At 38.4% G+C, this 13,995-nt stretch overlaps 1 protein-coding gene across 1 annotated transcript in view; it reads right to left on the reverse strand.

Moving 5' to 3' along the window:
- The window catches only part of NDUFS4 (NADH:ubiquinone oxidoreductase subunit S4), a 50,112-nt gene that overhangs the window by 26,500 nt on the left and 9,617 nt on the right, over nt 1–13,995 (reverse strand). The window contains exon 2 of the mRNA XM_086479782.1: nt 3,115–3,193. Coding sequence (XP_086335908.1) covers nt 3,115–3,193 — 79 coding nt within the window. The remainder of the gene's footprint in view (nt 1–3,114; nt 3,194–13,995) is intronic.

Below are 13,995 nucleotides of genomic sequence, written 5' to 3' on the forward strand. Positions count from 1 at the left end.
ACACAGCTATTTGTCCAGACTCTTGGAATATGACCTAATTAGTGGCCAGAGATTCAAAATGTGATGCAAGAACCGTATTTCTGTTTTGCTTTGTTATTTTGTATGTTATTTTCTTCAGATTTAACTGTTTGTTAAAAGTTATTTTATTCTATATTCACTGAAAACCGCTAGTAACTGAATCAAAGATATAATTTCTTGGACGTGTTCTACACAAGCTGAGCATTTAACTCCTTTTACATTAAAGAGTCCCCCTTTTTTTCTAATATGAAAAATGAGTGTGGTCTAAACTACTGTATTTTATACAATTTCATTAGAACTCATTTTTCTGTTGTATTCCACCCCTGCTGGGCTGCAGTAAGAAGGTGACCATACTGCTTAGTAGTGCAATGTCAGGATCCTCTGTCCCCTTCTATTTCATTTGCTTTTCCCGAGACAAGGAATATTTTAGTACTTACAGAACTAAATGGCACTCTAGATAATTCAAAGGAATCCCTGGTGAAGCCCTAGCATATGCATGTAAGCATAGGAATACAAGGTTTACATAAGCACTGGAAATAAGACAGATTAACTCAACTACAATATGCGGTTTAAAGTTTTCAATAACCACAGCATTATTCTACTAGCCTTGTAAACACCAACTCAGAGAAGAGCTCAGTTTCAGAATGACTTACAAGAGGAGTAAGGCAAACAAAGATAACCATATCCCATTTTCCACCCGTTCTTCTTTCTGATATGCATGTAAAAACCACCCATAAGGTGATGTCAGGATTTAAAAAAGCCAAAGCCAATAAATCCATCAAAATATGATTTCATGATTTCTAACAATAGAATGTGTATATTTGGCAATAACATAAGAGGGGTCTTTTAATTAAAAGTTAATCATCGACTTCTGGAATACAGTTTAATTACAACTTGCATGGAAGTAATAGTTTTATTATGCTTAGCAATATCATTTTAAAATCAGAGCATTCATGTAATATGTTAAATTAGTTTTAATGGGTTGTAATTAACCCTACTTAAAATTAGGAAATACACTGCAAAACCCTAAAATAAGTTAATATAGTACACTACTTTCTCAGGAGGTTTAACTGGTGTCTCGAGAACTTCTCCTAATCCTGAAAGAGTTGAAAATCACATCAAACTTCTTTACCAAGATTTTCCTTGCTAATGGGATATAAATTTTTGTCCACTAATAGAACATCGATTATTGGATATTTTATGGCATTATGGAAACTTCTCCAAAAACTTGAACTAAAGCTACAAATGCAAAATTTAAAATAATATTCTAATTTTCTATCATTTCATTTCAGGCCCTACAATAATCTGGAAAAAAATAAAGTACTTGTGCATCTAGAATGTGCACCTACATGCACAATACTGTGGGAAAATACTATTCAGTCTGACATTTAACCTAATACTTGAAAGAACTGAGGACAAAATAATCATTTAGATACATCACCATGTACCAAAATGAAACAAAATTATTCAATGGCTGCTGCTATGGGATCTCAAAAAAAACCCAACTCAAGCAACTATGATATGAGCACCTTCAACTTGATGAAAACATATAATGACAATAGAAATGACCACTTCGATTTGTTTACACCAACACTAAGAGAACAGAATAGTTGTATTTCAAATTAGAATCACTTTAACTCAACTGGAAGTATAAACTCTCATAGCTAGACAGGGTAATGTACAACCCTAACTTCAGATAATGTACATTTAAATACAGCACAGAAGAGATAAGAGAATTGATTTCATAGGTCTGTCTTCGCACTGTAGACTCTTTCAGATCTATGTATCCACCACCCAACATCACTATAGGGAAATGTGATACTGTAAATTCAGGCATTATAAAAACTATAGGGTTTGGGGGTTTTTTATATGTTAAAGAACAGTGCCACAATAATCAAATGCAATTCGTAATTCCTTTAGGGAAATGTAGGTCTATTGACTTGGTGAATCTTATCTATGTAGTGACTCATGAACTCTTGTACATTAAATGAAATTTTCTGAATTCCAAATTATGCAACTAGATTAGCAAGATAATCATGTTTGCTAGAACACAGTATTTATTTTTTCCCTAATTTTCAAACCTAAAATTATACTGTTACTTTTTAAATTCAGAAACAAGTTTACAAAAAACTGAAAATCTTTTACCTGTGAGTAGATCATTATTGCTACATCTATATTACAAAGCATGAGAAAAAAAAAGCCCTGAAGAGTTGTCAGAGTAGGTGTGCTTTTTTCCAACAGCCTGTTACACTTCAACTCTCTCAACCTGTAGTTATCGTTACAAATACTCAATTTATAAATACAAACTCCAAATATTTCTTAAATAGTTACTATAGCTTCAGAGATACAAGAAAGTACATACAGTATGAACTGTCCGGTACATATGATGGGAATTTTTTTTTCCTGAGGATTCGAAAGCAATACGGAAACCAGTGAAAAGCATGCTTCTGCTGTGATGTATTCCCCCCTGAAATCTTACAAAAATTATACTATTGAATAATGTAAACATAAGTGTCAGGTTGCATCTAGAGTAACAGACCACACATTATGGAAGAACCTACAAGAAAAGATTGCCAAATTTCTGATCTGCTACTGATTAGCAGAAGAATGTTATGCATTTGTTCCTAGTTGTAATCTAACCTTCATGCATATTCAAAAGCTAGAATACATGTGCGCAGTTAACAGTAATCTTGCATGATGCTTCTTTACACAGTTTCTTTAGTAATATAGGACCTCATGACAATAATTTCAGGATGCCAACATACTCTGTATAATTTCACTACACAGAAAATATAACCAGATTTCAAAAAGAACAAACTTGTCATAAATTAGCTGATACTGGTCCTTGGCCATAATATAACAATAATAAACAAGGTACCCATCATTTTATACTGCTTAACACTTTGAATGCCTTTTTTCTTTCACACACTTATGTTTTACTAATGTTCCCCTTTTAAAATGTATGAAGTATTGTTGCTTTGTAGTTCACATTTATACTGCTTTCCTAGAAGAACACAGAATACCATACTGAATGCCTATTGTGCAGAAACAACCCTGAAGGCTGTATCATAGCAGTATGCAGTAGAAAACCCTTACCAATTTTTCATCAACTGTGATGAGTTGCGTGTCTCGAATTTGGTCCTGTGCCAGCCGCCATGTGGAAGTGCTCAGTGACCTGCAGTGCAAGACTTGAAGTTAAAAAATGATTCATGCAATGAGAAAATAGAGGCAGACAAATCTTACATAAACAAGTTACTTTAACAATATCCGTCTTGTAAAAAAAATTGAAGAGGGAGAGATGAGGGCACAAAAATCCTTTTTCTCCCCAATTAGTTCTGTCTGCTGAGTTTTTGGCAGACTCCCACTTAGCAGTTCACAACAGGCTGCACTTTATGTCAGCCTACAGGCTCTCTGTCACAGAGAGACTGCCAGTGGCAAGGACTGTACTGCTCTATATGAATGTACAGTAGCTGGTTTGTCACGAACAGACAGAAAAATACAAGGCTGCTGCAAGCATTCTGGAACTCTAATCCTTAAAATGATGGCATCAGAGGAAAAAAATCCTAAATCTGTTTGTAATGGTAAAGCTCCAGTTCTACACTTTAACAACAGAATATTAACAAATCAAAAAAAAAAAAAAATCAACCAAACAACAAAAAACCCAACAAAACACACCCATAGCTGATAATTCAAAACAAATTTTCTGGGTTTTGCTTCATTTCTAAATCATGATAGGTCAGTTTATTTGTTTCCAAGAAGTACAATTAATCTTTTTGCATAATTACTAAACCTGTAAGGTACAGGTGGAAACACAGAACACAATTCCACATCACTGAATTAAGAAGTAAAATTTGCTCTTAATTTGCATTATGTCACTTATGTCAGGATTGGGCCCTTTGAGTAGAAATCATCTTTTGGCAAAATAATGTCATAGCAAGTGAAACAAGCCAAAAAAGCCCAATTCTCTGAGTTAATAGTGTGCTTCACATTTAATTAAGGTCATTTTAAACAAATGAGGCACAAAAATGCAAGAATATAGACAACTGAACAGTAAGAGACTAAGCCACTTTCGTTTCAACTGTTCTTTAGAATGTTACATAATTTGGGAAACGAGACATGCTTGCAGATGCAAATGAACTTTGAGATTTTGCCTTCGGGACACTTACAACCATATTTCTAGTTATTTACTGCTATTGGTAAATGTTTACCTAATTTTTGAGGAAACAATCCATAAGTGCCTTTAGAAACACCACAGCTTTTAAAGGCAAATTCCAAGACTTCCAGAAAATCTGCAATACTATCCAAACTAACCCCTCCCCACACAAACTGTAACTGTTAAATAGTCAGTAGCATGAAAGGTGTCTCAGGATCTGGTAACTTGTACACAATCATTCAAAATGTGTAGAATTAAGAAAGCGTATCTTCTACCACATTATACTAAGCCACGGAAACATGGAAAACCTTACTTGGGGACCATTCTTCGCAATACATGTATCTACCATGTCTTCCAATTTCAAATCCCCCCCCTAATTGTTGTCGATTCTGGTGAGAATGCATTTGAAGATAGGTACTCGATCTTTTAATTAATCTAGCTGCACTGGATTTAACAGTATTAACTACATGAGCATTCAATTTTCAGACAATATTAGCATAGCAAGGTTTTTAGGAGGTAAAACCTACACTAGAAAGGAATTTGAAATTAGTGACTATAAAGAATGCCACAAGAATCATATAAAATGAAGCAACTGGAACAAGTTTCAGTTCAGTAATATTTCAAATGCAGATTCCCACAAATCCATACTTCTAACACAGATTACACTCTACTAAATTACCTAACTTCAAAAAATCTCCACATCATGAAAAACGAACTTGAAGCACAAAGTTTACAGAATCACCCAACTTTGTGACATGGACAAACATATTTATTCTTATTTAAAATGACAAAATCTGTATGGAAGGATATCATGAAGAACAAGATGAAATTTTCATGTGCAAGGAAGCACAAGAATTTCATAAGCAATGAAATGACAACTACTCTGTTAGGTCAAAATCTCTGCCCCAGAGAGCTTCTGGCTCAACACAGTTGTAATTTTTTAATTTGTACTTGCAAAACAATATATCATAAAAATACAATAGACAGATACTACAGTATGATAAAGAAATGACTCTTGAGACGGTCCTTATTCAAAAACACACCAAGAGAGGTTATCCTAAAAGCCTTCAGAACAGTAGCATTACACTTGAGTCCCAATGTTAAGAAGCTGAAGCCACAAAATTTCCAATCTTAAACAACAAAATAACTGTAATAGGAAAATTAGTTTCTCCCTCACTCCAAGAATTTTAGTATCAAAGTAGTATTCTTCAGTTATTCTAGAACTTCATCTGATACAGTGTTCACTACAGTATTTAATATATGGCCAAACAAGGACATTCAATTATGCACTGAAATTTGTCCTTTCTGGATAGAAAATAATCTAAACCTTCCATCAAGAAGTTCTCTGAAACCTGATTTGTGGAAAGGTCTGATGAATAAGCAAAGATTTGAGTATGCCAGGATTTAAGTAATAAAGCTGATCACAGTCACAATTTTCTTGTAATATTTGGAACAAAATGTAGCACAAATCAGTTTGAATTTGGTTGGGGTTTTAGGTTTTTTTGCTTTGTTTTGTTAATCTGGAAAAGCATTAATCAGCTTTGAAAAGCATAAATGCCATGCCCTTCCAAAATTATTTCCACTCAGCATTGTGTCATTTCACATCATTTTTACTCAGATGATTGCTCATTTTGGAAATTTCTGTATTTGCAGAAAAAAACTTTAAAGATAATTCATACTATTACAGTTGATAGGGAAGAGCAGGGTAAAAATCCCACCAGATTAAAGGCAGGCAGAATCTCTCTCTGAGATGCCTCTACTCTGCACACAGAGGGAGTTGATTTTTTTGCAAAAGATGTCTCTGTCAACTGGGATAAATTGCAAGACATCACACCTTACAGCTCTCCATGATGTTTTAGCTCTTCTATAAAGGCAGACAGATGGTTACTAACCTAAGAATTTCTGCTCCTCTTCATCATTGTTCAAAGCCACTTCTCTTGACTACAGCATTCTAGAAAAAGCCCAACTGCGCCTGGAATTTGCAACCTTGTACATTTGCTAAATGTCCAGCCTTCTGCCCATCCCTGGCTTGCAATGAGTCACAAAGAACATGATTTCCTGAAGAACTTCTATTTGAAAAGTAGTTGAAAACTGGCATTTGGACTAGACTAGGAATGTGAACCGTAAGCCCATTGAGGTCTCTCTGTGTAAAAACACATAAAACACCAGTTTCGCTTTAAAGATGTCAGGCTGTTGCATCTCTCACAGGAAAGTAACCTGAAGCTTAGAAATACCAGCAACTCTGAAATACCATGTGAAATACTTCTGTGAAATACTACTATTTAAAAGTTAATAGAAAGTGTGACTTGATTCCCAGAACAGTTGTTTAGTTTTCAACAGGTTTCACTGCAAGTTTGTCTCTAATGTCAGGCACTTAACCGATGAGATAACCAGAAAACAGACCTCTTTCGCACAATCCAGTCTTTTCAAACTCCCACAATGACAAGTATCATTTCATCACTCAAGTTTCCCCTTAGAAATTCTATCAACTTTACAACACTGATTTTGCCATCAAATTAAATGAGAATCATAGAACGACAGAATGGTTTGGTTGGAAGGGACATTAAAGATCATCTAGTTACAAACTCCCTCCCACTAGATCAGATTGCTCGAAGCCCCATCCAACCTGGCCTTGAACACTGCCAGGGAGGAGGCAGCCACAACTCCTCTGGGCAACCTGTGCCAGTGCCTCACCACCCTCACAGGAAAGAATTTCTTCCTGCTATCTAATCTAAATTTACCCTCTTTTGGTTTGAAACCGTTACCCCTCATCCTGTCACTACACTCCCTGATCAAGAGTCCCTCCCCACCTTCCCTCTAGGCCCCCCTGAAGTACTGGAAGGCCACTAGAAGGTCTCCCCAGAGCCATCTCTTGTCCAGGCTGAACAACCCCAACTCTCTCAGCCTGTCCTCATAGGGCAGGTGCTCCCGATCATCTTTGTGATGATCCTCTGGACCCGCTGGTATCCCCTCCTTTGACCTGCTGGCCGCACTGCTTTTGCTATAGCCCAGAATGTGATTGGCTTTGTGGGCTGCAAGAGCACATTGCTGGCTCATACTTAGCTTTTCATCCACCAATACCCCCAGGTCCTTCTCCGCAGGGCTGCTCTCGATCCACTCATCACCCAGCCTCTATCTGTGCTTGGGATTGCCCTGACCCAGGTGCAGGACCTTGCACTTGGCCTTTTTGAACTTCATGAGGTTTGCATGGCCTCACCTCTGCAGCCTGTCAAGGTCCCTCTGGATGGCCTCCACTCCCTCCGGCATGTTGACTGCACCACACAGCCTGGTGTCGTCGGCAAACTTGCTGAGGGTGTACTCGATCCCACTGTCTATGTCACAACAAAGATGTTAAACCAGTCCCAATACCGAGCCCTGAGGAATACCACAGACATCAAGCTGTTGACCATGACTCTTTGAGCGCGATCATCCAGCCAATTCCTGATCCACCAGGTGGTCCATCCATCAAATCCATGTCTCTTCAATTTAGAGACAAGGATGTCAGGTGGGACAGTGTCAAATACTTTGCACAAGTCTAGGTAGATGATGTCAGTATCCCTTCCTTTATCCACCATCACTGTAACCCCAATGTAGAAGGCCACCAAATTCGTCAGGCATTATTTGCCCTTAGTGAAGCCATGTTAGCTGTCACCAATCCCCTCCTTATTCCCCATGTGCCCCAGCACAGTTTCCAGGAGCATCTGCTCCATGATCTTGCTGGGCATAGAGGTGAGACTGACTGGCCTGTGGTTCCCCAGGTCTTCTTTTTTTCCCCTTTTAAATATGGGAGTTATGTTTCCCCTTTTCCAGTCAGTGGCAACTTCACCGGAATGCCACAGCTTCTCAAGTACGAATAGTGGCTTAGCCATGTCATCTGCCAGTTCCTTCAGGACCCACGGATGCATCTCATCAGGTCCCATGGACTTCTGCACCTTCAGGCTCCTTAGATGGTCTCGAACCCGATCTTCTCCTACAGTGGGCAGTTCTTCATTCTCTCAGTCCCTGCCTTTGCTTTCTGCAACTTGGGTGGTGTGGCTGGAGCACTTGCCGGTGAAGACTGCGTTGAAAAAGTTGTTGAGTACCTCAGCCTTCTCCATATCCTGGGTAACCAGGACTCCCATTTCCTTCCAAAGGCGGCCCACATTTTCCCTAGTCTTCCTATGCAATCTAAATCACTAAAGTGACGACTCAATTTAAACCTTTTATTCTGTCCTCAACAGCAAAGTAAATTTCACAAAATTTCCAATTAATACTTGCCTCTGGCCACATCCACCTTAACCTTTAGGTAGCTTTTGTGATGGGTAAACTTGCAGAAGTATAAAACATAGTTTTTACAGTTCCACTCTCACAAGGTTCTCCTCCTTTCTTCTACTACTGATCTCTGGAAAGGTAATCTGCTGTCTTCCTTTCTCTTTGTAAGCAATATGGGTCCACATTACCCCATTTTGCCTCTTTTTGCCTGCTTATGCATTTTTTTTTCCTATTGAAACATTTTGGGATGAGGCGTTAAGAGCAGGATCCTGTTCCAATACTAATCAAACTCTAAATTACTGTACACATAATACTTTAAATAATAATATAAACATTGGAACAGGCTGCCCAGGGAAGTGGTGGAGTGACCATCCCTGGAGGCGTTCAAAAAACGTGTAGATGTGGCACTTCGGGACACGGTTTAGTGGGCATGGTGGTGTTTGGCTGATCGTTGGACTTTATGATCTTAGAGGTCTATTCCAACCTATGATTCTATGATTTTACAAACAGATCAGCAACATTAGAAAAAAAGTGCTGAAACAATATAGAAAGTTTTACACTTAATAGCTAGCAACAATAAATCCTGCCATCTTCTAGGCTCATTAATGTCCCAGCTCTTCCAGCAAAGTCACAAATGGGATCCACATCTCTGCTATACAAATGGAGGGGTCCACTGAGAAGCCATTTCAAGGTCTCCAGTCTTCACTACAATATTCACACCAGTATCAGATCTCTCAACCATTTTATCCCACTGCAGGTAAGGGTGTAGCAGAATTCCTTGTTGCAGAGGACATATTATGTTTCCTCTTTCCTTCTTACACTAGAGCCCCCAGCTCTGTTAACACCACTAACTAGTTCTGTTGAACTGGAGAAACCAAAGCAAAAAAACGGACAATGGAAGTATTTTGTCATACCAGGATGACGGATATTAAGGCACCTGCCTTGAACATTTATCTCAGTAGTTTTGAGTATCTGCATTCAATCTCTAAAACCCAACAAATTTGAACTTTTTAACATCTGCTAAATAACCTATGCTTAACCCCTAACTGCATAAATGCAAGTCTTACAGAAGAGGATGCCTGCCACAGAGCCTCTGGAAAGGTCACAAAGAATCCCCCACAAACCTAGTGCAAGGTAAGAAGCAGCCATATTTACAAGGCATGAATTTGCCTTCCACTAGGAGCACTGCTGTGACCAGCGTGTTATGCAACACCCAGATGTGAAAACCTGTATTTACTTGCTCTAATTCAGTATCTGAGATTTAATTCATCGAACACAAAAAAGGCTCCTTAATCTCTTTATGAATACATCTGACTGTTTGATGTATTAGCACCCCCTTTTGGTCAACTGTTGGAGATATGTTAAAGAAAACCACATATCACAGCACAGGAAATCAGATCACAACATAGAGATGAAACAAAGTCTTGAAGAAAACCTCATATGCCTCATGAAAAATGAAGGTAGCCATTATGAATTAAGTCTAAATGGTGTTTTAAGTATTCTTATACTGAATGACCAGGGTACCAGTAGGTGTGAATATACATATATGCAAAAGCAGAAGCTGTGATGAACCATTCAATACATTGAACAGATAATCATTCTTAGAAAGCCAAACTTTTTCAGTATTACGGTATTTATGTAAGCGGCACAGCATACAGCCACCAAAGACATTAAATTCAGAACAAAAAGAACATGGAAGCATTGCCAGCTCAGAACTTCCACAGCATCCAACCTAGTCACACACTGCAATTAAGTAGATTAAAAACAAATCAGTATAATGTTCTCTTATATAGAATATCATTTCAATAGAATGATTGCTTGTTATATGATGTCAAATACAGTACAGATCACAGTATTCAGCTGCAATATAATACATTTCTATAAAGACAGCTTGTAAATTTGAACTTGTGAGAGATGAAATTAAATAGAGCAGGATAATACTTCCGTGGTATTAGATTCACTACCGTAATTAAAATGATGAAGACTTAACAGAGTCAATGGTATTTTATTTTTACCAGGATACATTTACCATTCTTACTACATCCCAACGTAAACAAAATATGGAATATAATGCCAAACACTGCCCGTAAAGACCATGCAGTTCTATTTTGTAGTATGAACTTCATGAGTAACTTTTGGGGTTAGAGGAAAAGCCAGTTCCCCATTTATAAATAGTTAAAATCTCAGACAATATTGGCACATCACAGTTCTTTCTTTTCCTACAAAATGATGTTAAATTATAAACACAGTAAACCATGTTTCTAAATGGATGAAAGGAATACCAATTTATTTAATCTAAACTACTGAAATTTCTGTATTAAGTGGCAAAAAAGATCAAAATTGAAATGAAAATATATAAACACTGCTTCTACTTGCTAAAAAGTTCATATGAAAAATACGGTGGGATTTTTTTCTAAACGTGTGTTTGGAAAACAGGGCAGGAAGTGACTGTGCTTTTCTGTCTGGCAAATCTGATTTATGAAAAGAAGTAATGGTCACATAAATGTACTGAATAAACATGAAAATAACTTTAAGCATTTGACTTGTGGCTTGTAACTTAGTGTGCATCTTCAAAGCTAAATGTTAAGTTCACTTGCCTTTAGAAATATTAAATGAATTACATTTTCAAGTAGCAAATACTTTATTAAGTAGAAAACAATAAAATTTTAGTTATTTTAGGTTCTACTTTAATTATCCCATAGACAGGAAAATGCTATTGACATATCTACAGGCAACCAAGATATCAGCTAAATCACAGCACTATGCAAAACACAGTTGTAGTCCGTCCAGAACTACCTTAAGACCAGAGCACCACAGTCACTCCCGGCACTCCAGTTAAGTCCCCAGGACAGAAGTCAGCTCTGTTAAGACACAGCTTGAGTTGCCCACCATCAGTTTCCCTCCTTTAACCAGCTTTCTTGGGGTCAACAAGGAACGAGTAGTTAGTGTCAAGCCTTCACTGCCCCTGACTCAAACATGGCCCACTTGAACTGCTCTCTAGCCAGCTACTTGAGTGGACAGCCCTGCGCACACAAGACCAGAAGACTACACAACAGCTAGACAGTAAGCACAGTCAGGCTCAACCTACTCCTGCAGACCTACACAGGTGTCTCCACCAAGCTTCTGAGCACCATGCCTTGTAGGAGCATTAATTAGGTGGGTGCACGCGTGGCATAAGCACGCACACCATGAAAACAGCTTGAGCTGATGTATAGTTCAAGCAAAAATCCACAGAGCTAGCTTGGGTTCAAGTCAGCACACTGGCAAGTGAGGGCTGCACACCCTCAAACAGTTCTCTGGAAATCCCAGGATGATACCAGACTGTTTCTCGATCCGCTTGGACTTAAACTCAGTCATTATCATGCCAGTGCTTCTAGACCCCCATATACATGTGACTCAAAGTATGCCAGCGATCCTTCCCAGATTACAGCAAACAGACTAGAAACATTGAGAGAGTGGCTTAACACATTAAGAACAAAATGACCCAAAATTATTTAAATATTTTTGTAGTAAAAATCATAAAACTCACTATAAATGAGATCTGGTGTATTACTTATACAGCAATAGAACAAATAATTTATAAGATGTGCAACTGCTGTCAGGTGGCAGGAGCTCTGAACTATCACCACCTATACAATTGCTGATCAGCAATTTCATTACACACTACTCTCCAAACCAGAAGACCTAATCTTAGAAATTAACCTCAGGTCACAGTCTAAGAATAGCAGGTTCCTCAAGAACCAGTGGAAATCTCTTGTAGGCAAGTCAGCTGAAAGGCAAATAATACTAGAAATGCTGCACAGCCCCTATCAACTATCAACTGAATTTTGCATTATCTAGTTAGAAAGCCCAATAAAGTTAAAAACGAAGAGGGAAAAGATATGTAGGGAGCGAAGACAAAATACACAGGTGACATATTTGGTCTGTTTGTGCTTTCTAAATGTCAAACTTCTCCCCACACATGCACATTCAGGAATTCATACAACTAGACAATAACTAAAAACTGTGCTCTCTTTATAGTAAGAACAACAAAAGTCAAAGGGTTTAATTCCAAAACTGTGAGGAATGAAACTAATGTTCCACAACCCACCTCTGTCTTAGGGAAGTTTATGCATTTTGAACAAGAGCTTTTGAATCATGTAAAATTCAACACACACAGAAAAAAAAAAAAAAGAGTAAAGATTTCTCTGTGTTTGCAAACTGGTTTATGACATAGTACAGTCCTGTACTTGATCCCTATCCTTTCCCCCTAATTTAGCCTTTAAAGTGTTACTGGAAAACTACGTCTTGGTTTATAATGGTTCACAAAAGTCAATGAAGCTATTTGGCTCAGTTGTTTGGCAGCTATGAAAAAAACGTATTTAAGAGCTATCCATTTATGTTTGTAGTACTTCGTAAAAGCCACTTAGAGACAGCAAATGCCTCACAAATGGAATGTGACATACAGAAGCAGGTCACTTTTCAGAACTGTATGCTCTCAGCACTTATTCTAGATGCGAGTGGGCTAAGCTAGCTAATATTATTGCATATCATTTTATTTCACCTTTGTTTTGTCAGCTTTGCCTTGTCACCTTACTCTTCATGTCCTCAACAGCCATTCCACAGTTATCAGGTACCTTAGCTACTCTCCATTATATCACACATCTTAATCACATCACAGCCCATTTTTTAATTCTTCTGCCTGTCCACATCTTTCCTTTGTTGACATATTTCCAACTTCCTTTTCACACACCTCTGAGTGGAACAAGCCCCATGCTATTTCAATAAACCTTTGCCTACTGAGTTACATGTAGAGAAGATACAACAGTGGTGCCACCTTACATGCAAGAATATAATTTGAGATTTCAAGTCAGCTTGTGCTCTAATATTAAGTCTGAAACCAAACTCTCTCAGACCATGCATCAGGACCCTAGGGGCACTAACAGGTCTTAATGGCCATGACCAGCCTCACACAGGGCCTCCATGAACATCCCCTGCCTGTGGTCCTGGTGCTCAATTTAAGCTCAGCTCCAGGTCTTCAGCCCTTGTCTGAGCAACATCATTTAAGTGTACCCACCTGCAGCCCTGGCTCTGGTTCCTGTCTCTGAGCCTGGCTAGACACTTCATCCAAACTGCAGTATGACTCCAGTCCTGTTCAGACCCTGTTGCCTGGATGGACTTCAGATACACATTGCAAGCATGTTTCCAAACCTGTCTCTGGTTCCTCTTGCTGGTGACTGGACTCCCCAGATGGACCCTGGACCTTGCTCACAACTTTGCTGTGTCTGGGACTGTTCATGGACTCTTATTACCAGCACCCAGCTCTCCTCATGCATAGATGCTGCAGGACTGTGCCCTGGTCAGTGTGGGCACTGTCCCTGATTGTATCACCCTCAGCTTCCAGCTTGCCTTACCCTCAGGAGCAGCCAGCCATTGCTGCTCCCTGACACTTCGCTAGTCATTAATTCCTACCAAAATCCATTTTTTACCAGTATATGCAATATATTTGCACTTGTTTTTCACTCTCATTACTTTGCAACCAAAGCACAGGACTTAATTTTTATGTGTGTTACAACAGAAATGTAACGAAACTG

This window comes from Leptosomus discolor, chromosome Z, assembly GCF_034619465.1.
Source record: "Leptosomus discolor isolate bLepDis1 chromosome Z, bLepDis1.hap2, whole genome shotgun sequence".
NCBI classification, from domain to species: Eukaryota; Metazoa; Chordata; class Aves; order Leptosomiformes; family Leptosomidae; genus Leptosomus; species Leptosomus discolor.